The sequence below is a fragment of the Schistocerca gregaria genome, chromosome 1 (genome assembly GCF_023897955.1).
Source record: "Schistocerca gregaria isolate iqSchGreg1 chromosome 1, iqSchGreg1.2, whole genome shotgun sequence".
Classification (NCBI taxonomy): domain Eukaryota; kingdom Metazoa; phylum Arthropoda; class Insecta; order Orthoptera; family Acrididae; genus Schistocerca; species Schistocerca gregaria.
Window position 1 is genome coordinate 975,548,184 of NC_064920.1, and position 25,511 is coordinate 975,573,694.

Here is a 25,511-nt window from a genome sequence, read left to right on the forward strand (position 1 = left end):
AGATTGTACTTGAGTACAAGTTTTGCATTACTTGTTGAAACTACCCTGTCTGATCGTGGTTCAAACAAGACACTGTACTCTGTGGTACTATTACTACAGCATTAGTAGAATATGCTATCATAGCAAACATTAGAATAAAAATGTACATGGTTAATTAGTTCTGGTAACATGTGTAGTAAAAGGTTTTGCTTCACTTGTGCACTCTTTGTAATAGCTTCAATACTAAATTTTCACAACACATTCACATAAGCACATGGCTGAAATAAACACAAGTATTGCATTCTCATGCACTACACACATTTATGCAGATTGTAGGGGTGTCCGGAACAGGATCGCTCAGAACGTAGCGATGCCTTGGCCTCGAAGTCTGGACTGTGACCTTGTGTTTCTCACCTCCTGGGTTTGAGAACAGCAGGTCTGCTTCTCGGTCGGTCCTTGTTGTCTTGCGATGCTACAGGAATCTACCCATAAATGGCTTTACACGATTGGCATGAATGACAATCAAACGAAAGGGCAGTTGGAGCTTAAAAGTGACTGGCAACACCACCTTCAAGATTGGATATGGTCCTTTCCAAAACTTCTTAAACTTTTTGTCTTGACTCTTCTTTAACACCACATTGCTCAGATACACAAGATCTCCAACTCGATACTGTGGCACTGATGCTTGATGGTCGTGTTGTCTTGCTTGCTGAAGAAAGGATTGATGTTTTCGCTGTTTCATTCCCCTCCATGCTTCCTTTAGTTTGCGTGCTAGATCCCTTATGTGTTCATTGCTGATTCTGGCAGCCGATTGTGCAAAGTCCAAAGGTGAATGAATTTTTCTTCCGTAGGCGATATCATATGGACTTAGGCAAGTTGAGCTGTGCATTTTGGCATTGTAACAACTTACCAAGTGCAGTAAACAGACATCCCAATTGTCATGTCTGCTGCCCCCATAATGGCTAGCCATTTTAATAATTGTTCTATGGACTCGTTCAACTCTTCCATTTCCTTCAGGGTGTGCTAGTGTAGTCCTTCACTGAGTTATTTGTATGAACTTACAAGTATGTTTAAGTAATTCACTCATAAAATTCGTTCCTTGATCACTAATTATACTTTATGGTGATCCAAAGTTAAGAATCCATTCTTTTACAAAACTTCAGTTATAGTCTCAAGTGAAGCAGCTTGCACAGGATAGAGTAGCATGGAGACCTGCATCAAACCAGTCTCAGGACTGAAGACAACAACAACAACAACAACATAGTCTCACCACTCCGATCAGGTATTGGTATCATGAGAAGGTATCTAGAGAAATAATCTAACATTGTCAATATGTATTTGTTTCCATCTTTAGTCTTAGGCAACAGTCCTACATCATCTAGTCCTACTCTTTCAAATTGTTCACTTGTCTCTGGCAGTTCTTGCAATGTTGCTCTACTTTTTCCTACATTATTCCATCTTTTACAGGAATCACATTGTGAAACAAACTCAAAAACGTCAGCTTTGCAGCTCGGCCACCGGAACATTTGAACAATTTACTGTTTGTTGCTTTTTTTACTGCTGTGTCCCAATAATAAAGAATCATGTTGTTTTCTCATGATTTGATCTTTCATGCTGTCTGGAATAACTAGGTGGTTCCCTTTACTAGTGATTTTGTACAATAATCCATCTATTTCAACAAAAGGTTATTCAGTTTTCCATAATTTGCATTGTGGATCTTCTGCTTGAGCTGCCTTTAACTCTTCTTCTTGACTTATTGTAGCACAAACATTGACTTTTTGACCCACTGCATCAGCATTCACATGTTATTTACCAAGTTGGCGAATAATCTTAAATTGGTACTCACTCAGTCTTAATGCCCATCTTATTAATCTGGAACTTGGATTCTTTAAGCTCAATAACCATTTAAGTGCAGCATGACCTGTAATAACTGTAAATTCTCTTCTTGTTAAGAAACATCTGTTATGTGTTATACCAGAAACCAAAGCACAAAGCTCCTTCTCGGTAGTAGTATAATTACATTCTGCCTTGTTTAATTGTCTGGAAGCAAATGAGATTGGATGTTCATGACCATCAACTTCTTGAGACAATATTGCGTCTATGGCAAAATTGGATGCATCTGTTGAAAGAATAAAAGGTTTACTAAAATCCGGATAGGCTAACACTGGGGCTGTGGTTAGAGCAGTTTTAAGTTCTTCCATTGCCCTTTTGCATTCTGTTGACCAATTAAATGTGGTTCCTTTCTTCAGTAGTTGTGTCATTGAACGTGCTATATTCACATAACCGGCTATAAATCATCTGTAGAAATTTGATAATCCCAAGAATGATTGTAGTTCTTTCAAATTCTGTGGTTCAGGAAAATTCTTTACATCTTCATTTAATTTTGGATCAGGTCAAACAGCCTCACTGGTTATTACATGACCAAGGCAGTTAACCTTACTTTGTGCAAAATGACATTTATATATTGACAAAGACAGGGTTGCACTTCCTATATCCTCAAAGACAGCTTGTAGGCTCTCAGTATGCTGCTTCATGTTTTCACAAAAAATTATTACGTCATCTAGATAATCAAGTGCTTATGTTGGGGTGAGCCCTCGTAAAACTGAATCCATCAGGCATTAAAATGTAGCCGGAGCATTATGAAGTCCAAATGGCACACGAAGATATTTGCATACTCCTGTTGCAGTTGCAAATGAAGGTTTTGCTTGATCATCAGAGTGCTCTGTTAACTGGTGATAACCACTTGTTAAATCACTTACTGAAAAAATTCGACATCTGCCCAAATAATCCAAGGTTTCCACTAGATTTTGTAAGGGGTAAATGTCAGGTGTGATTACAGCATTCAAAGATCGCTAATCAACACAAAAATGGAACTGTGGTTCTCCAGAAATTGTTTCTTTATTTACAATTACAACAGACGAACACCACGGTGGGTCTGAAGAATCTCTCGGTTTTATAATTCCGGCTTCTGATTGTTCTTTAACCATGTCTTCTATCAACTCTCTTTGACTAAATGGTATTCGGTAAGGTTTCTGTGTGAGTGGGGCTGCATTACCTGTATGAATATGATGCTGAACTAAATGAGTGACAGGTAAATTTGCGTGTTCTCGGAATAAATATATATACTCCAATAAAACAGGTGCCAAAATCTTCTGTTAATCAATTGCCAAATGTTCTATCTTCTGCCAAATGTTGTGCTTCAGTTCATTATTAACTTTGTCTCCTCATTGCAATTTTACGCTTCTCTTACCAAAACCTGTGTTTATAACTGCAGCGTTTGTTACTTCATCTGGAATCTGTATTATGTCACGTTTACTTATGCTCGACACTTCAGCAACCTTTGTTCCTCATGGCAAAACAGCATACTCATTGTTCATATTTGTTATTGTAACCAGGACTTTTGAAACATTCTGTAACATTCTGTCTCACCATTGTAGTGACACCTACACTTCAAACAACATAATAATGCATTGTATCCAGTAACTCACTTTTCCCAGATAGCTCAATTAATAACAAAATTCCTTCCTTGCATCAGGGTGACTTAACTTCAACGTAGAGTGTCTGACCTGCTCCCTTGGGAATTTGCTGAGGCTGATCAATTTGAACATTGACTCGGACGGTTTGAACTGATGCATCGTTTGGGCGATCCATTCCCACGACGTCAGTATTGCTGCTCCTTTGAGTATGATCTGAAGAACAATTTCTTAGGTTGTAGTTGCTACAGCCTAGTCTGATCTTTCTTTCTGCAACAAATATCTCTGCCTCGTTAACGGACAAGAAATCAAATCCAGGTACACTGTTGTAACGCTTTTCGTTATTTGAAACTACTTGTACCCTTGCTGTGTATTTACCTGTATCTTTATTTTCACCTTCATCTTGGACAAGGCCAAGAATTAATTCTATGTCAACTATAGTTACGTAGTTTTCTCCATTTAACCCTTGCACTTTTAAGAGCAACGGTTTCAGTATATCCTGTTTATCTATGCAACACCACATTAATGAAGTCTGTGCTTCTGTGTCAATAAGTAGTTTGATGTTTCTCCCATGATATACAGCACCTATCACATCATTTTCGGTCAGATTTTCACTAGAACTAACAGGAACCACTTTCTCTGGCAGGGGGCGGAAAGAGTGGTGGCCCGTACGTCCCCGTACTCGTTTGAAGATCTGGCAGATTATCTTTGTTCACGTTACTTTTCTTGTTGTTGCGACAATCTCTCGAAATGTGACCCTGCATTCCACAGTGATAGCAGATTCAATTCTCTTTACAATCCTTACACTTGTGACCCATCTTATTGCATCTGTGGAATTGTACTGTTGTGTTGAAAACTCTGCATTCTTCTTTCTGCATCTCATTCGGTCGTCTTAGTGCTTCAACGAAACCAACAGCTGATTCTATTGCTTCCTGAAACGTTTAACATCGTGCCATTCTAACAGCTTTGCTTATTTCCTCTCTGTACAACCCATGAATAAATGTGTCCAAGGCTCTCTGGTCGGCTTCGAAGAATTGAATGCAATTTTCATTTTCATCTTCTACTAACTCTATGTTTGAGTGTTTATGTTTTGAATTCTGCCAGCAACCTGCTCGATAGATTCGTCTCGTCATGTTGTCAAACTGTAAAGCTGCTCTCTGTAAAATCGGATCGCATTTTTACATTTAAATCTCGGAACAACAGCCATTCTAAACTCATTGTAATCTTCTGTTTTCACGCAAGTAGGCTCCACACTAATGAAATCTTGTGCTGCTCCCTGAATTGGCAACCACTAGCTTATTGGAATCTGTCCATGATCCTAACAGGGTGGTTTCTTCAAGTTTACAAAAAAACACTTTCACATCATCTTCGGGTTTCGCGCTAAGCACTAGTACTGATGGCAATAATGAAAAATTCTTTATTGTAGTTGTACTTGTACCGCATGAACTATCATTTGACAACTCTTTCAGACTGTTATGCTCACTTGTTTTCTGCTTTGAACTGCCGAATCTCTCCTTGCAGTTCGTAGATCGACAACATTACTCTGACTGGATTGCGGCATTTCGTCTAATTTAATGCCAATGAGTCACTAAAGTGTAAAATAAAAATCCATCACTGCCTTTCATATTCTAGCCAAACTGGAGTAGGCAAACCTGAATTCCAGTGTTGGATGTCCCCGCATAGTCAGAAGATGTTCGTGCTGCTGCTGCTCGAAGTTCACATTGTGCTGTACCTCTTCAGGAATATAGGTTTTCCATAATTATCCCCATGCTGACACCACTTCTAGAAGGAGGTTGTTTGTGTTGTTACCACCGGATGATAATTACACAAAATATTTGTCAGGATTCGTAAGCAGTGGGTCCATGAGGTACAGAATTTGCAAACACCGAGAAGTAACTTTAAACAGTTTATTAACAAAAGACTGATAATAAAACACGTACAGTATGTGCACACCCATCATCACTGTGTCTGACATCCTAACACCGGCTAATTACGGTCTTATCGAAAGGCTCCATGGTGAGCTAAGAAAAGAAACATATTCTTGCCCGAGGCCACGATAGTTATACGGCACACTGCAGATGGGGCCAGTGGCTTACTCTCCTGTGGCACACTGCGGCCCGACGCACGTCTACTGACTAAGTAAACTGTCAGCATTCCAAGATAGGTCGGCTGCCAAGCACGTGTTACGTACTGTACCGCTACTTGCTACCCATAGGCTCTTACACGTGACTAAATTCAACATTATGTATTCTGAATGTTAGGTAAATCTGATTTCTTATTGGCTTACTTAGCTTATTTGCTGCTCTTCATATCTTCACGCCAGTGGCTGGCATCTCAGATAATTCAGTGTGCACTCTTATGCGATCTACAAACATTTCTGATACGCCATAAACTTGACTTATTGTTTCGAGTAAAGGCTCTGCTTCAAAATCTCCTATTTATATATTCACGTCTAGTTGAGTTTTAGTAGTGATTCTCTCCTCAAGTTACTCTTCCTCCAACTGATCTCTCTGTATTTCTTCAAAATTATCTGTCTGTGGAGCTTGTTATGTATATGAAGTTTGTAGGAGATGCCAAGTCTAGTAATTATTTCAATCAAGGTTCAAATTATTAGCAGTGTTATGGAAAAAGCAAATTGTAACCCTCATATGGTTCACAGTGAATGTAATGCTTTCCACATTGAAGATATATCTGCTGGAACAAACATGGTGATCATAGACTAGTAGTTGAGCTATCTTAACTATTTTTTGCCCGCCTGCTCAGGGTACACTTGTGATCAGTTCTCAGTATCTGCCAATGACTATCAGTGGTAACTTAAACTTGTAATAAGTCTCTAAATGTGAACTGAAAGTTACAGAAATTATTAATAAATTCTCATTGCAAGTAATGTCAGCAGAAGTGTTGCAGACACACATTAACATTTAAACATTAATTATAAGTAATAAAAGTCGCACTCATTAGTGCTCAGCCTCATAGTTGAAATCACCAGTCTGTCTATGCCCCAACATGATACAGCTTCCACTCAACCTGCTGTAGTACACCAAATGTTCCTACCTTCATCCTAGCTTCCAGCAACATCCTTCTATACTGTACATTGAAATGTAACAACAAAATGTCATGAAATTTAGGCAGAGCTGTGGCATAAACACCACAAACTGACTACATGGTACCTACATTATTTTCCTCATCTGGAGGCTCTATTTCCAAATCACCTTTAAAAATTTTGTTATAAGTCTTTTGCAAGAAATAATGTTTTGTACATTGCAAACCTCTCCATTGCGAACTTGACTTTATTAGGTTTCCAAAAACTTATACGTGTCTCCTGCTACAGGTGAGTAAACTCTTTACATTCATCCTGACTATATATTTCTATGTTTATAAAATTAGCTATTCCTCTCTATAGTATCATATCCTTCGTGCATTTTATTAACTGCTAAATCTAAGTCTCCCATATCTTTAAAATTTGCAGCATCACCAGTCGTATGTACTATTTATTCTCCACCATTTTATGTTTATGCACTCATACTTGATCTTAACCCACTTGATTTCACAGTATCATCTATTTTTCCCAACTGTTGCAGCTGATTCGAGAACTAGAAAGTCTTCAGCCTCATTAACACTTTCAACATTCTATTAAAAAAAATCGCTATGTCATTGTTTGAATCACTACCAACTTCATTAATACCCATTTCTGCATTAACACAAATGAAATCATCAACAATATCAACGCAAAAATTAGCAACATTATCATGAGAAGTATTTTTACTTGCAAAACCGTAGAATTTTACCTCAATTAACATGCATGTCACTCACTTCCGCATTCATTCTCTCACACTCATTCACATTATCTGGCTGCTGCAGACATTTATCCACATCATTTCTTTCCAGTGGTGCCCTGCCCTCAGGGGTGCAATAAACACTACATTCTGCCAACGTAAAGATGCTACCAGTATCATTTGCCAGGAACTTGATTTCTTTCTCCTGTGTTGTGATTTTTCCTTTATTAATATAAAAGTCTTTCCCAGAATTCCCTTCCTCTGAAAACTATATAAGTAAAAAACATCCCAAAAGGTCTTCTCTGATGTTTACCTGCTACTTTACATGCTTGTCTGCTTGCTTGGCCTATATCCCAATCTCGGAGCTATCCATCCCTATTTGATGCTCCATTTGTACCTCCTCACTGCCTTTGGTCATTGAATTTTTTGTTTCTCTTTCTGCCTCTTGGAATCCTGTTCACCGTATTACTATGTAGCCTCCTATTATTTGTTTTGCCAAATCTCTCTTCCATGCTCCCCGTACTATAGCCTATACTGCCGATTATAGTTTTCTTTACTCCTGCTGCATCCCTCATTGTCATGCACATTTATGCAGGGTGGGACAAATAAAAATGGCCTGGAGAACAGAGTACCAGTGTACAAAGAAACGTTGTTGAGGAAAGGAAATACAGTGGTTATAGCAGATGTTGAAAGTGGCTACTATTCATGTCTTTGCACTTTTGGGTCGCAGTCAGCAAGTTGCTGAAGGCGTATTGAAGCTGGACTGTTAGAATCCCTGCAATCTCATCTGAAATGTTCTGCTACAGTTTTTGAATGCTAGGAGGGTTGTTGGGATACACCATAAACTTGAGGGCTCCCTTTAATCAAACGCTGACAGATCAAGTGATCTGTGTGGCCAGCCAGAATTGCGACTAGACTGAGCTTTGTCAGGTGGGAAGATTGTGTGAATGTGCTTCAAGATTTGGCGGCTGATCGGGCAGTTTTTCCTTCCTGTTGGAAGTATCTGTAGGTTAATGCCACCACTAATTCACATCCAATTGTATCCACTCATCTGGGATACTTTTATTTGCCCCATCCTATATTTCTGTCACCATGCATTTCCCTTTGTTAGTTCTACCTGCCATTCTTTAAAAATAAAAGAAAAATCTGTCTATCTTTCTATGCATTCTAGTAAACTATCTGTATTTCATTTTGTGCATTAATCAAATCTCATTGAATATTGTCAGGTTGCCTTTTTTTTTAGAGTGGAAATGATTGTTAATGGAGCTTTTCAGTTTCTTCCATATAGAATGTTTTTTTGTTTTGTCTGCCTGGTCTGTATAGTGAACCATTCAGAAATTCATTTTGTATCCTACATTGCTTTGCTTCTCCCCAACATCTGTGCAGAAATCCTTTTGTTCTAAAATTGCTAGTATTCCAATTCATTAATGATAAAGTTTCACCTTCTAACAAACATATCACAAATTTAGCTTTAGGCCTATCTCCACAAATAATCGCATTTAGAAATCTATCTGTAGAACCTTGTAGAAAGTCTAAAGGATCCTAATTCCCAGCATTATCGAAACTTTTCATTCCAAAATTACTAATAAAAGGTACCATTGTTCACTACTCTTCCATGCTCCAGATTTAAAAATTTCTTCTTCATATATGTTTATAGCATGTTTTCAATGTCATTTAATCAACTATTCCACATACTTGGATGCTCTTCTTAAATTCAGTCCCTTGTTCTTTAACACACTGATTAATCTTGGCCATTTGGCCATTGACTTTAGCCATAGCTTTCATTATTGAATTTAATGTATCCGCTTTTGTTGCGCAGCTATTAGGTTGACACACACTAATCTCACTGACTGAAGATTGCCATACCTGGCAACTCTGTTATCACAAATACTATTTGAATTACTGTTGTACTTTTATATGAACCCAAAACATCTTAAAAAAAAAAAAAAAGCCACAGCACTGTGTTAGACAGTTCATGTTTCGCAGTCTGTACTTAACTTTTGGAGTCTTGTTGCTTCCCACAAGACGTATTGAGCCGATGCACTGCTCTGTTACTGCCACTGCAGCTGCTCGTAGGGTTTCCTGCTTTCTGGCTCAGGTGGGCTGCTGCCATTCGTTAGATTTTCCATTGGCTGGTGTGGACTGTTACCACTGCTTGGTGGTACCACATGGTTAACTTCGCTTTTCATCCTCACCAAACCCATTGAGGCTTCCAAAGTCACTTCTTAAGTCATTTAGCCTTCAAAAGGAATCTCTTGAATGTCTCCTCGTCTGCATATTCTTCCAATTTGGCTAGTTAAACACTCACAACTTTGGGTTTGTCTGTGATTCAGTCAGACAAATCAAGGACATGGCCCCATATTATGAGATCATCGTACCATATTAAAAGTATAGACCTGTTAAATGTTAGAAGAGTATTTGTAATTGGTTGAAATGAAAGTCCACATGCACTAAACACATTTATTGAATTCGGCTGAAAACTGGTTAACATAGTAAATTAATGCTGCAGAACAAAAGCAAACTAATGCATTTCATTTATCATTGGTACGATTTTGACAACAGGTGTTGCCCTCGTGGCCGCCACATTCAAATTGAGCACTTCTGGCTGTCAGAACCTCATCCCTGCCCCCTTGCCTGACGACCCTTCCGCAAGCTACCTGAAGGTGTGTTCACTACCCCATACACAATAAGATATATCTCTGCCCATATATTGAACTATGATTTTATATTTTAGCAGAGGCTGTGACTTGTACTATCACAATACCATGGCTGGCAATTGGTGCTCCTGAGGTCATATTGTGAAACATAAAACATTAAGCTGATTTACAAAATCAGACTCCACATGGAAAATGTGTGTGTAACAAAAATTGGAAAAAATAACACATTGTCACAGGACATGTACATCAGAAGGAAACAGTGGTTGTGGGAAAGCAAGGAGGAGGATAATAATAATAATAATAATAATAATAATAATAATAATAATAATAAGCTTTGACAGGAAATGTAACAAAAGACGACAGGCAGTTTTGTTAATGGCATTGAAAATAGTTTTACTGTACAGGGATAGTTAACCAGTAATAATGTTGCTTTTCTAATTAGAAAAAAAGAAAGAAGAAAAGAAAATTGTAAGACCATTAAAGTGAGTAAGTTTCTCAGTAACGGAATATTGAATCCTAAGTAAAACAAATCTACAGGGACAAAGTGTAATTTGAATATGTATACCAGTGAGTGAAAATGAAATGGAACTCTGGTTTGAAACTTTGAGAACACAACATGAAAAAATTACCTTCTTGGAATAACTGGTAGCAAAAACAAAATAAAATAACTTCTTAACTGCATGGCTGTTTGTCGAATTTCATTCTTACAAAATGTTAAACATTCCAGGAAAAAAGTTGTGACAAAAGCAATGTAAGTACAAAGATTTGGTGATAGTTCAAGTGTGATATTTTGTGAATATTTACAAGTCCCTACCCTCCCTCCCTCCCTCCCTCCCTCCCCTCCCTCCCTCCCCCCCTCCCTCCCTCCCTCGCTCACCTAACCTAACCTAACCTCACTCACTCACTCACTCACTTCACGGGCACGCAAACCACATACAAATTGATTTATGCAGATACTCTAGGAATGCAGCAGATGTAAAAAGAAGATAACTTTTGTAGAGATTTAGAACTGAAGTATTCGAATTCGCTTGCCATCTGGGTTGGAGAGCGGTAGTAGCCACACACCAATCCCAACATAGTGTTTGCAGTGTCCCAGTTTTGGTGCTAATAAACCTGCCAGATGTTTTGCCATTCTGCAGGTGGTCAGGCTGTTTGCACTATTAATGGGCCTAACAAGAGATGGTCCATTTCGACATGTCAAAACCCAACCTAAAATTTTTCGTGCAGGAAGAATACACCAAAAGAAGTGCACTGTCATAATTTTAGCTGTTAAGATGCGCTGTAAGGTGGTGTTTTTAGTTGGTCATTTTTGCACTAGGTTCTATTGCCCTATCTGTCTAGTGTGCGATTCAGCGAATAAACAGAAGCAGTCGTGACAAGAGGACAAAGCACGATGGAATGCAATACAAAGTCCAAAGTGCACACAAGTGAATTGTAAGCACTTAAACCATACCAAGACTGCCTCAAATCATTAATTTTTTGAATAACTTGCAGTTCGTATTGACAATTAAACTATTGCAAAAGTAATTGTTAAGCAATTGGCTAGTAGAGGAGAGAAAATTGAGGCAGTGTTTGATGTCACATTACAGAGGATTTCTGTCGGTCGATACTAATATTTTGTAGATGTTTATTTATTAGCCTTTCAGCATGTTTACCTTGCAATTGGCTTCGCCATTTAGTTAATTTACAATTACTGTAGCAAAGTTCTTGTAATTTTTCAATAACACGTATTTCACTAACAATGTAACAGGCCTTTGTTAGCATTTAGTTGTTATTATAATGCGGAGTGTCTGTTGGATGACGGAAACAGACATTTTCCATGTACAAGGCTCACCTGGTAAATGAAGAACTAATGCATTCAGGTGCTGCACACTACTAGTTTTGTTTAGACAGAACTGGAATGGAGTAAAAAATGGTTTCGGCTGCTGTTCTGCAAATTGGTGGCGTGTTCCTGGCACTCTTCATCAAATTTGTGAAGTATGTTGATGCAAACTGACAATACAGAAATTGCTGAAGTTTAACAATACTGTCTGCTGATAATTCTCAAACGACAAAGTGCTGTCGGAGACACAGGTGTCAGTGTGTTCACGCCAAGAGTCCAACAAAAGTAATGAATTATTTCTGTGGATGGTAAGAAGTTATTGATGTAACATTGAAAAGTATTCTGTCCCATTTTTGCAGATTTTACTGTTTTGATTACAAGACTTTTGCAAGTAAATACACTGTTTTTTTAAATTTTTGGTCCTAATGTATTGATTTTCAGGAGACAGAGATAAAGCTGCAGCAACAGTAATTCACTGATACTTACCACTGACATTGTTGTATATGAATATGTCATAGCATGCGCTGTCTGCTACAGCTGCAGCAGGGGTGTACATTTCTCCAGCCACCTAGCTAGCTTCGAATTTGTCAAATTAATAAAAAAAAAATTAAATACTTGCAGTTTGTACTTCCTGTGCCATGACGAATATTATGAAATGACAGGTGGCATAGCAATGGATCATCACTGTATCCAGCAGTCACGAATTTCTTCACAGAGCACTTTCATAAACCAGACTCTGAACTTTATTGGTGTCGTGTTTGTCTTGCTCCGTAAGGCCATTGAATGATGCTCCTGATATGGCCTCATAGTGAAAATGCACTGCAGCTCTTCGTCGGTCACACATATGGTTGCCCATCTCAAAATTAAATTTACTATCAAGATGAAGAAGGCTGGCAAACCACCACACTTGAATTTTTTAGTTCAGCGGAAGACAGAAGGCTGAGTTGGTCATTCAGCATACAGTAAACCAAGACATACTGATCGATACTTGAACAACACTGATAGTTTCCATCATCTTGCACACAAGGAAGCAGTCCTGAACAGTAGGGCAAAGATTATTTCTGATGAAAATCACTTATAGTCTGAATTTTGTAGCATTCAAGACGTGTTCAGAGAGAATAGTTATAGCAAGAGACACACTGCAAACTCTTCCAGGTTCACCAACAAAGGATGCACTGTGAATCAGCAGAAGAAGCTGTTTGCTTTCCTGCCAGATTGTGGGGCAATGAGCAGTAAGTTAGGATGTGTGCTGCATAGACATGGCCTGTGACCAGCTTTCCCCCTCTTCGACGACATAGCTTTTTGTGTGCCTGGAGTGTATAGTGTTCCTTGCAAATGTGGCACCATCTGTATGGGTCTAAAAATTTGCGCAGTTGTGGAGCACGATCCTGAGCACAAGCATCATATTAAACCATAGGAAGCAGAAGGTACACTGTAAATAAATGAAAGTGAGCTTGACAAGTCAGCTATAGCTGAACATTGCCTGAAAAACAGACACAAAATACTGTTCGAAAAGATGAGACTCTTGGCTCTGTCCAACATATTGGGATTACGGTCTAAACTCGCGTTTCATGCGCATGTCACTACGGCCATTTCTGATTTGTGCCAGATGCTATAATCGTGCCTATATATGTGGAGAGCTGTGCCAGCCCTGGCAATCGAGGCTTTTTACTCCTGATGACAATGGCAGAGACGACCATCAAAACCTTGAGTATTTTATCCAAATTGATGCGACATGAAAACCGAGATTTTATGTGGACATGCCACTGCAAAAGACTCGGAGGACACAGGACATAGAGGGTTTCGCAAAAGTCCCAAACAAGGGAACATTCACTGATGATAAAAACTGCTACATATTTACAAGTGGCTAAGTATCTAAAATCTTATATGCTTGTCAGTACCATTGTACACTATTGGCCATTAAAATTGCTGCACCATGAAGATGATGTGCTACAGACTCGAAATTTAACCGACAGGAAGAAGATGCTGTGATACGCAAATGATTAGCTTTTCAGAGCATTCACACAAGGTGGCGACACCTACAACTTGCTGACATGAGGAAAGTTTTCAACCGATTTCTCATACGCAAACAGCAGTTGACCGGCGTTGCCTGGTGAAACATTGTTGTGATGCCTCGCGTAAGGAGGAGAAATGCGTACCATCACATTTCAGACTTTCATAAAGGTCGGATTGTAGCCTATTGCGATTCCGGTTTATCATATCATGACATTGCTGCTCGCATTGGTCGAGATCCAATGACTGTTAGCAGAATATGGAATCGGTGGGTTCAGGAGGGTAATACGGAACGCCGTGCTGGATCCCAACGGCCTCGTCTCACTAGCAGTCGAGATGACAGGCATCTTATCTACATGGCTGTAACGGATCATGCAGCCACATCTCGATCCCTGAGTCAACAGATGGGGACATTTGCAAGACAACAACCGTCTGCACGAACCGATTGACGACGTCTGCAGCAGCATGGACTGTCAGCTCGGAAACCATGGCTGCAGTTACCCTTGACACTGCATCACAGACAGGAGTGCCTGCGATGGTGTACTCAGGGACGAACCTGGGTGCACGAATGGCAAAACATCTTTTTTTTTTTTTGATGAATCCAGGTTCTGTTTACAGCATCATGATGGGCCCATGCGTGTTTGGCTACATCGTGGTGAATGCACATTGGAAGCGTGTATTCATCATCACTGGGCATGATGGTATGGGGTGCCATTGGTTACATGTCTCAGTCACCTCTTGTTTGCACTGACGGCACTTTGAACAGTGGGCATTACATTTCAGATGTGTTACGACCCGTGGTAACACATCATTCGATCCCTGTGAAACCCTGCATTTAAGCAGGATAACACACAACTGCATGTTGCAGGTCCTGTACGGGCCTTTCTGGTTACAGAAAATGATCGACTGCTGCTATGGCCAGCACATTCTCCATATCTCTCACCAATTAAAAATGTCTGGTCAATGGTGGCTGAGAAACTGGCTCGTCACAATACGCCAGTCACTACTCTTGATGAACTGTGGTATCATGTTGAAACTGCATGGGCAAACTCTGTTTGACTCAATGCCCAGGCGTATCAAGGCCGTTATTACGGCCAGAGGTGGTTCTGGGTACTGATTTCTCAAGATCTATGCACCCAAATTGTATGAAAATGTAATCACATGTCAGTTCTAGTATAAAATATTTGTCCAATGCATACCCATTTATCATCTGCATTTCTTCTTAGTGTAGCAATTTTAATGGCCATTAGCATAGATAAAGTACATAAAGCTAAATTCTAGTCGAGGGTTGTGCATGCAAAATCTAATGAATGAGGATCCCGCCGAGCAGAAGAATGGAAGTTTTGTTCTAAAGGCAGACATAACACGAAAGGTGGATGACAACCTCTAAAAGAGCATTACGTTTGTTTTGGCATCTTTGCTCTAATTTTGCAAAGGCTGCATTTATCCTCATTCAAATTATGGTTGCATGATCTATGAATCAGTGTGGCAACCATATTTTAAAACTCTTAATGGAGTACACGACAAGGATATTGAATTGGACAAGCATCATTAGCATCTTATGCGCTGAGGCAGAATAACCTCCATGATGTGATGTGTTTCAAAATGTTCTTTGTGGATAACTAAGTATAAAAGCTTTGGTCATTAAGTTGCTAATTTTTCATATAATCCTTCATATTTAGTATTTTATCCATCTTCAGCAACTGTTTTTCCATTTGTTGAAATAATCAGTAACCAGTTGCACAAAAGAAATTTGTTTCCTTTACTCATTTATAGAAATACAGTTGCTGAAGGTGGATAAAATGCTAATCTTAACGTCTAGCCAGACACAAAGAATCATCTACTTGTACAAGAAAAACAAACTGAAGCCGTCAAGCCAGAACCATCTACTTGTACAAGAAAAACAAACTAAAGAATCGTGATATCTCCAACCACACTAATTTTAATAAGGAAGGAACTGCCAATAAGCGTTCTGAAGAGGGGCGCTAGCTGTCGGAAACCAGTAAAGGAAATAAAATTTCTTTTGTGCAACTGTTTGCTGATTATTTTTAAAAAATGATTCATATCAATGAAATCTTAGGATGATTGTATTGAAATTCTCCTCAAGTGCGGAAGCCATTTGTAATAGGAGCACATTATGAATCTTCTTGAAGTAGACATGGGGTTGCACTGATATGGGTTTTGTGCAACTCCCACTGTTGGTATTAGTGAGGTCCAGAATAATTTTAAACTTGACGGAGTACTACAAATTGTCTACTCAAGAATGTATTTATCCTCCAGTGAGCTCTACTAACAGGCCTAAGCAGGAGGAAACTCTTGGCTTTTCATTTGTTTTCTCTAAGCATATTTGATACTGAGCTGTATGCATTTCTGAGGACCATGGAGCTGATGAAATGTGATCACAGCCTGAATTCCTTCATGGTAGGGAAATTAGATTCCACAACAGCAAGAAAACTTCATTTACTTCTGGGTAAAGAGTTAGAAAAGACAAGTCACAGGACATAGTCTGCACTGTCAGGAATTCCCTGTGCATCCAATTGTAGTAAACTACCAGTTACTACAACTACCACCCACAGTCAGACCTCCAATGCTAGAATAGTGCTCACCGACTTCAAGCAGCGTGCCTCAAGGCTACTTAGTCACCGACTGCCGTCACCAGGTCTACTGTGCATGCACAGCACTACACCAGTGACAACATTGCGTGGGTAGTGCTTATTAAGGGCACGCACAGACCTCTGGTCCCTGTGACCAGGAGAAGATAAGGATAAAAAAAATTGATGTTGGTGACAAGACTGTGTTGCCTATATGTTCAAAGTGAGAGCAACACTGAAAGAATTCTGTCCTTGTATAATCTATTACACCTGCCTTGCCCATGGCCGACACAATGTAGCAGAGGAAGTCAGAATAATTTTCCTGGAGTTAACAGTATTATTTCCTCTATTAAGAAAATACTTCTCAAAGCTCCTAGTCCTTTAAAAAGATAGCTCCAAACATTCTTCTCCCACCTGAACCCAGACTTACACTTTTGGGCACATGGCTGTTGGCAGTTTCATAGTTTCCTTTTGAGGGCATTGCTGCAGTGTATATGCAACATAGTGCAACTCTGATTTAGGTGTGTAAGCATCGACATGTAGGAAGAGACTAGTGTGGCATTTATGTCTTTCCGAAATGCATATGGTAAATGCCAAAACATGAACTATGGCGACATTATTATCAGATGCTTCCAAACAGTATTACCAAATGCTTCCAAACAGGACTAACTTGATGATGTTATTTTCTTGGAAGGACAAACACCGGTAGACATCCATTGGAGGATGAAGGATGTGTATGGGGCAACATGTCTGCTGATAACCATCGTTGTGAAATGGGCCAAGTTCCATCCTGGTTGTGATTTGACACAAGATGCCGTTCGGTCTGGAAGGCCAGCCTCTTCTGTTACGGACCAATTCTATTGGGAGACACTTGATCACGTGCCATATAGTCCCGATCATTCCCCATGTGACTATTACATCTTCATTCCATTAAACAAGGCCATGGATGCACTAAGATTCCTGTTAGATAAGGATATACAGCAGAGAGCTGTGGACTTCTTCATGCAGCATGACACGATGTTTTACCAAACGTGTATCTTCAACCTGGTGCATTGGTGGGATGATTGCTTCAGTGCTTACAGTGGTTTTGTCCGAGTGGCATACCAATTCTGGACTGTGCGGCCTTCGATTGGAAACTTTTGATCGCTCCCTTATATTATGCCAAAGACGACCAGAAAGTTAAAGAGGTAGTAGTGAATCAGTGTTTACTGAAGAAACCATAGATGATTCTTAAGAACAACAAGAATGTTGCATCCTTGACATTTTTAAGAGTTTCTTTCCAATGTCTGACTGTTGCAATACAATGTCTTAAGTCACTATCTTTGCCCCAAAAGATGCTTAGACATGATCTCTGAGGTGCAGATAACAGGAGAATACCTGCCTCATTGGGTATAGCATGTCACCAAATTAAGGAATATTCTTCTGAAGTGCCCCAAATACGAAGAAAACGCCCTCCGTTATTCAGGGGGAGAAGTTTTGAAGGTAGATTGTATTGAGAGCCACAAGCAGTTGTGTTGATGAAATATGCTCCTTGCAGGCTGTAGAGAGATATTTCTCAGTGTGCAAAAGTGTGCTGATAGCGCAATAAAAAAAGTTTCACTTTAAAAATACAGAAATGTTTTTAAATATGTACTGCATCACCAAAATGGAATATAAAATTAATTTTAGTTGCCATGCTAGGCCACAGACAGTGGTGATACATACACATATACAGACCTCAAGTGTACGTTTTTATCTTAGTGACAAATGAAAATAATTTTTCACTAAAAGAATTTTCATTAAAATATTAAAAAAGTGAAAATAATTGTAACATGATTAAAATACATCAGTTGTTCATGCATTTTATTATTATTATTGTTATTATTTATTATTATTATTATTATTATTATTATTTGGGGGGGGGGCTATAAGAAATAGGGAATTGTTCATTTTCTACAAAGAAGTAGGATAACTTGTGTCATAATTATAATAAAATTTTCTATGTCAACATTAATGATCATTACATTTTTCATTAAAATATTCAAAAAGGTTAAACTAGAGTGTTTGAAATTATCCCAAGGAAGTACAGGGCTCTATTAATAACATGAGTAATTTATTTTAGATGAAACAAACTGGAAGTAGTTAGTGTACAGTTGTACTTATCTTGCTGGATAGATGAATAGGGTGTTCTGTGCATGAGAAGTTAGTTAAGCCTAATCTCCTCCCCACCCGCCTTTTTCCATGCTTCAAAAACTTGTGCCTGGAGTGAAGTTCTTATCCAACTATCGTATGTATACTATCTCTTGAAGTCTACAGATTGCAACAACTAGCCAGCCGGGGCAGCCAAGCGGTTCTAGGCCCCACAGTCTGAAACCGCGCGACCGCTACAGTCGCAGGTTCGAATCCTGCCTCGGGCATGGATGTGCGTGATGTCCTTAGGTTAAAAACAAAGATTCCAAGACTTACCAAGCGGGAAAGCGCCGGCAGACAGGCACATGAACAAAACACACAAACACACACACAGAATTACGAGCTTTCGCAACTGGCACTTGTGTCTGTGTATGTGCGGATGGATATGTGTGTGTGTGTGCGAGTGTACACCTGTCCATTTTTCCCCTAAGGGAAGTCTTTCCGCTCCCGGGATTGGAATGACTCCTTACCCTCTCCCTTAAAACCCACATCCTTTCATTTTTCCCTCTCCTTCCCTCTTTCCTGACGAAGCAACTGCCAGTTGCGAAAGCTCGTAATTCTGTGTGTGTGTTTGTGTGTTTTGTTCATGTGCCTGTCTGCCGGCGCTTTCCCGCTTGGTAAGTCTTGGAATCTTTGTTTTTAATATATTTTTCCCATGTGGAAGTTTCTTTCTGTTTTATTTACATGTCCTTAGGTTAGTTAGGTTTAGGTAGTTCCAAGTTCTAGGGTACTAATAACCTCAGAAGTTAAATCCCATAGTGCTCAGAGCCATTTGAACCATTTTGCTACAACTAAATAAAATTTTTTAGAGGCTGATTATCCTTTGTTATGTGAAATTTCATATTACTCCAGCTTTGTATGTTGCACTAGTACCAAATATGACACTTGTCTCATTTATTTACAAATTTTCTCTTATGTAAATAATTCCATGATTTTGAGTGGGTAAATGCAGAATACCAATCAAAAGAGCTTGGGATTCAGTCCTCAGAAGGCCCTAAGATTCTTTTCTATCTATTTATCATTTCATTCACCTCTGACAGTGATTTGTAAATGGAAAAAAATGCCAAGTTTCACTGTGATTCAGAGTTCGTGAGGACTTTTAAGTTCTCACTATAATTATCTGATTTGTTCAGGTTGAAAACTCAGATACAACCAAGCGTAATTAAGCAATGCAGTGTGTAAACCGACATTTGGGTTGAGGGCAGCTTCATTTATGAAAACTTACACTAACATAATAGTGGTTCGGACTGCTTTACATGTATTAAGTATCGTTAATCTAGTGCTAGTTCAAATCTGATGGAGGTACTGAAGTGTCCACTCATCATATTTGGGTAAGAAATAATTGGTATAATATAGCGAATAATTTTCTATCCACTGGAGGGAGCAATATTGACTTGTGGACTCTCTCTCTCTCTCTCTCTCTCTCTCTCTCTCTCTCTCTCTCTCTCTCTCTCTCTTGTCCAATGCTTTTAGTCTCTCATTTTCTAATCAGTTCCCTGTGTCTGATTTAATTAGACTTCACTCCATTACTCTAGTATTGCTGTTGTTGATCATCAGTTTATAACTTTTTTGAGACACTGTCCACACTGTTCAACTGCTCTTCCAATTCCTTTGCCATCTCTGATATAATTACAATGTCATAAGTAAATATATAAATTGTAATTTCTTCACCCTTAACTTTTAATTCTCTTTCCAAACTGCTCCTGAATTTTCTTCACAGCTTGCTGAATGTACAGATTGAATATCAGGGATAAGCTAAAACCCTGTCTCAATCCCTTATCTGGTACTGCTTTCTGTTTATATCCTTCGACTCATAATTGCAGTTTAGTTTCTGTATGAGTGGTAAATATCCTTTTGCTCATTATATTGTATTCATGCTACCTTCAGGATTTTGAAGAGTATACTCCAGTCAACATTGTCAAAAGATTTTTCTGAATCTACAAATGCTATAAACATAGCTTTTTTTCAACTTTACTTCTAAGGTAATTCGAAAGGTTAGGAAGACTTAATTGTTCATTTTTATGTATATTAGTAGCTACCTATGATCACTTCATGCTATGCTTTGGTTCCTTCTTCCCTGTCCATCTGTAGTCCCATTTATTGCTCACCTCTTATTGTGTTGTAAGATGTCTATTTCTGATGTTATGTAATAGTCACCCATATTTACTGCCCCTTTTTTTTATTCTCACAGGTATGCAACAGGACGCACAACAGGTGTTGTTTTGGATGCAGGAGATGGTGTTACTCATGCAGTACCTATATATGAGGGATTTGCGATGCCTCATAGCATAATGAGGGTAGATATAGCTGGAAGAGATGTAACTAGGTACCTGAGGTATGTCACGCTACTTTCTATTATTTCTGTCTCTGGCAACTTGTCTAGTCTCAAAATGTCGATTGATGCATGATTCATTTTGTCCATGAAGAATTGTAATGGGTCATATCAGTTTCATAGAAATACCGTCTAAGTGATTCATGCACAAGCATGTTTTAGAAATAAATTTGACAGTAGAATATAATTACATTTGTCTTTGCATCATATGTGATAATTACTTATAGTGTAAGATACGAGGGTGGTTTGAGAAGCTCTCAGAATGGAATAGAAAAAAAGTACTTACATCACTGAAACTACTTTATTTTTAAATGTACTCTCCTTGTAGGTAAATGCACTTTGTCCCATCTCAAAAATGAGTTTCCTCCAGGCCTGCAAAATAATTGTCAACTCTGGCTATCAGTTCTTTGTTTGAAGTGAATTTTCATCCAATAAGAAAAATTTTCAGTTTTGGGAAGACGTGGAAGTCTGACGGAGCCGTATCAGGTGAATAAGGTGGTTGTGGCAACAATTCATACCTTAGTTGGTGTAATTTTGCCATGGTGATGGCACATGTGTGCGGTTGCGCATTGTCTTGATTGAAGATGACTTTCTTCCTTGCTAAATCTGTCCTTCTTTCACATGTCTTTTGCAATATGTCCATGAGGTTAGCATAGTATTCTTCAGTAATTGTTTGCTCAGTAGGGAGATAATCTACAAGCAGAATCCCTTTCGCATCCCAGAACACTGATGCCTTGACCTTTCCCACCAAAGGAATTGTCTTTTCTATCTTTGGTGGTGGAGAATCAGCATGTTTCCTCTGCTTTGACTGTTGTTTTGTTTCTAGGGTGTAGTAGTGCACTCAAGTTTCATCTGTGGTCACAAACCAGCACAAAAAATATTGTTATTTTCTCCTAAAGCGGGCCAAATATTGTTCAGATATGTCCATTCTCATGCATTTTTGATTTAGCATTGAGAGTCGCGGTACCCATCTTGCAGATAATTTTTTTCTTTTCTAGTTCTTCAGTTAAAACATGATACACACTTTCAGATGACATCTGGCAAGCGTGAGCAATTTCACGCACTTTCAATCGGCGATCCTCCATGACCATTTTGTGCACTTTTGCAGTGATTCCTGGATTAGTGACATATGTTGGCCAACCACTGCGCGGATCATCATCTAAGCTCTCCCGACCAAATTTAAATTCATTTGTCCAATTGGCAACAGTTGAATATCAAGGAGCAGAGTCCCCCCATTGTATTCTGGAAATTGCCATGAATGTCCTTTGTTTTCATACCTTTATTTATGAAGTACTTAATCACCGCTCAAATCTCGATTTTTTTTTTCCAACTTTGCAAATCACTATGCGGGAACAACAGAGCCATGTCACAGCCACAGCTCTCTTCCAAGAGCGCTGACGGGGCACGTGTATACAGGCAACAGTCCAATGAATATTGCGTGAACAACTTTTTGCGCTAACACTGATCTCTCGTGGTCATTTCGAGAACTTTTCAAACTACCCTCAAAGTTTACGTGAGTAAAACATGAAAAAGTGGGTTTTCATCAGAAAGTAAGTTTGGTATTTGATGATCTGTTTTTAGACACCTAATTTACTCCTTTTGTCAGCTTGTATCAAATTATGTGACTGCTAGTGAAAGTTATTTACATCTGTGTTTACAATATTTCTGAAGATTCTTTTTACATTCATACTGAGGACACACAATACAAGAGATGTGCTGTAACCATTGCATGATAAAATATCTGTAGAAGTCTCACTGTGGACATGCCATCTGCCCAAGGTTTTCTTTCTTCCCCTTTAATGGTGGGAAAGATTAAATTTGTTTATAGCTTTAGTAGTGTACAATATTTATGAGGATTGATTGATTTACACTGGGAGAGAAAACAGCAGTGGTCTTAGTAGACTGTTGGCTGTACCGGAACTGGGTTTATTGTGCTGTTTCTCTCCCTGGAAGTCTAGTAAATCCAGCCAGTACTTTTAAAGAGTAGTAAGAGATATATTATTACTTCTTTAGTGGATATAATTTCTTTTAGAATTACTGACCTTAGTATCCTGTCTTTCTGCCTCCCAGTTCTTCACATCAAAAGATTAAATGTGGTGTGGTTTCATCCCCCTCACCACATAGTCTGCACTTAGGGACTCTATTGTCTACACCCAGTGTGTGTGGGGGTTTATTAAGTTCCCACAGCCACTCATCAGTCCTATCACGAGTTTAATCTGTCTTCTCTTCTAACCCAAGTTTACAGAACTTCCCCTAAAACATGTCTTTGACAACATTACCTGTGTTTCTGTTTTTGGATCTTAGTTCAATATTCTGTTTGGTGCATCCTAATCCAGCTAAGTAGTGTCGTTCTTACCATTATCTTAAGGGTTGCAATAAATAGGAGAGGGGGGTTGAACCTTACAAAGTCCGAAGTTTTCAAGGCAATGTAAATAAATTTAGTACAGTTGTTAAGGAATGTTATATGGATAGACACATACATTTTCATGCTTATTGAATTATGCATTTGAAAATATAAACAATTAATTTTTTTTCTTCAAGATGGGTACAATTATTCATTTTTTGAAAAATCTGTCAGAACAAATTTAATGTAGTTTTGGATAAAGTTTGATATAAAATTATTACAGAGATCTGTAGAACAGAATATTAAATCATCTTTTGCTAGATTTTACATCTAATGCCCCCCCCTCCCCTGACACCCTCCACCCCCACCCCCCGCCAAAAAAAAAAGGAACAGGTCTTTGGGCTTTTCTCTTGCACAAAATTCGTGTTATTGCATTAATGAAAATTCCTTCCACATAATGTTTCACTATAATATTGACTAATTGCATGCCAAATTTATATACTATGATGTCAGTAGTTTGCGAGGAAAAGATACATAAAGTTGCCAAATGTAAGTTAAGCGAAACCTGAATCAAAGATCTGGCAGTGTTTGTATTGGGCCTTATCTGTGTGAACTAGTGCAAGCCATATGCATCTTCCTCTTCGTCCTCAAGCAGTATTTTCTTTGTTGTTGTGTTATACTAACCAGAATTTCAAATTGAGTAACATCTGCATCAATTCTCCTGTTATTGGTTTCCTTTAATATCTACATTGTGAAAGCTCCTGGATCAGATGTTAGCCTCCCGAGAGGCTGTACTGTGCAAAGTTTAGCACCGTTAAAAAATAAACAAGCATCAAATGCTACATCTTCTTCAGCAGTTTTGTAAACAAATGTTGTCTTTGAGCTTGGCTTTCCTGTAGTTCTGGGTCTGCTAAACATCGAAATATTCCCCACATTGTGACTGCATAAAACTGGAAGGAAACTCTGTAGGAATAAATAATATGAGAATATGCAGAACAACAAAGGGGCTTGGCCCCAAGCAATCTTTTTTTATTATTTTTATTTATTTTTAATTATTATTATCATTTTTATCACGCTTAGGGGTGGAACTGGAATGTAATACAGTGAAGCCCTATTTTATGTTTTCGTATGGTCCAAATGTAAAAAACACAAAACTGAAGAAAATGCAGAATCGAGGAAACCATTGAAACCCCCAAAATATGAACAAAAATTTATGCAATTGACACAAATAATTAAAAATTGTATACAATCTGTATAAGTGAAGGAAATTAAATGTATTGTACGATAATTTGTAGTAATGAATTTCAACAGTTCTTTAAACAAATCACAGATGTTTAACAGCATGTAAAAACTCATCAAAAAATTGAAAATGGTATCTGGGTACAAGGTAATTGGACTATTTTCAGACATGCTATGACATAAATTATAAGTTAAAACATGCTTTTTTGAGAAACCTTTCCTTTGTGCTCATCCAGAAAAAAGCAAAAAGTGGTGAACATGGTGAGTGGCACAAGAATGTAACGTGGGGGGGTGTTTTCCTTCTGTAGCTAGTGGCAGTGCAGTATATTCTGGTGACATAAGTGCATTGACCTGTAGTGTATTGCTTGTACACTTTTGCTTATTCTTGTGCTGAGCAGTTGAAATGAAGCATTTTGCAGGATTGCCAACCCGTTTTTTACACTTGTAACATGTCACTTGCTGTATTGTAAACAAGCAAGTTTCATGAAAGCACTTGTATATACAAACATTTTCCTTCACATGTGGTGCTTATTTATACCAATGAATATGAAATAAAGCTAAACTTGCTGTGATTTCAGTGTTTTTCTATCCCAGCTATCCATTACATTTATAACAATCTGTCTGCCATTACAATGTATTAAATAGCATTGTGGACTGCAACAAAGACAAACAAGTCATCGCACAACATATTCATTGAATACGTTTTATTAAGTGTGATGCCACAAATACCGAATGGTGTAGCCTACGTTGGCCGCGGTCGGTAGAAGCCTAATACGTTCCGTATTCTGTCGACAGGCTTACAGCAGAACTACTGTAAGTAAAGTTAATTCACAGTAGTGGAGGGCGTACAAGATTTAACTGTATAAATTAAACCTAAATGGAAGCCATAATCACTAAACCCCCCAGAGGGCTCGCCGCTCGTTGGCAGGTTCGTGCTAGGCTACCTCAGGGCGCCAGCCCTTGTAGCATTTTTTCCCTTCCATGCTGCGTGTCTGCCCTCTTGCTATTTTTTTCCACTCCCTTGGGTAATATGTCTGGACTGTTTCTGGAAATATATTCTGTATTTTTGGTAGTTAATATCAGGATACTCTCATGGCTCCTTTTTTTCATTCTTCG

At 38.6% G+C, this 25,511-nt stretch overlaps 1 protein-coding gene across 1 annotated transcript in view; it reads left to right on the plus strand.

The window, feature by feature from the left end:
- Nucleotides 1-25,511, plus strand: part of LOC126277212 (actin-related protein 1) — a 64,199-nt gene that overhangs the window by 12,075 nt on the left and 26,613 nt on the right. The window contains exon 5 of the mRNA XM_049977339.1: nucleotides 20,672-20,815. Within this exon, the coding sequence (XP_049833296.1) occupies nucleotides 20,672-20,815 (144 nt within the window). The remainder of the gene's footprint in view (nucleotides 1-20,671; nucleotides 20,816-25,511) is intronic.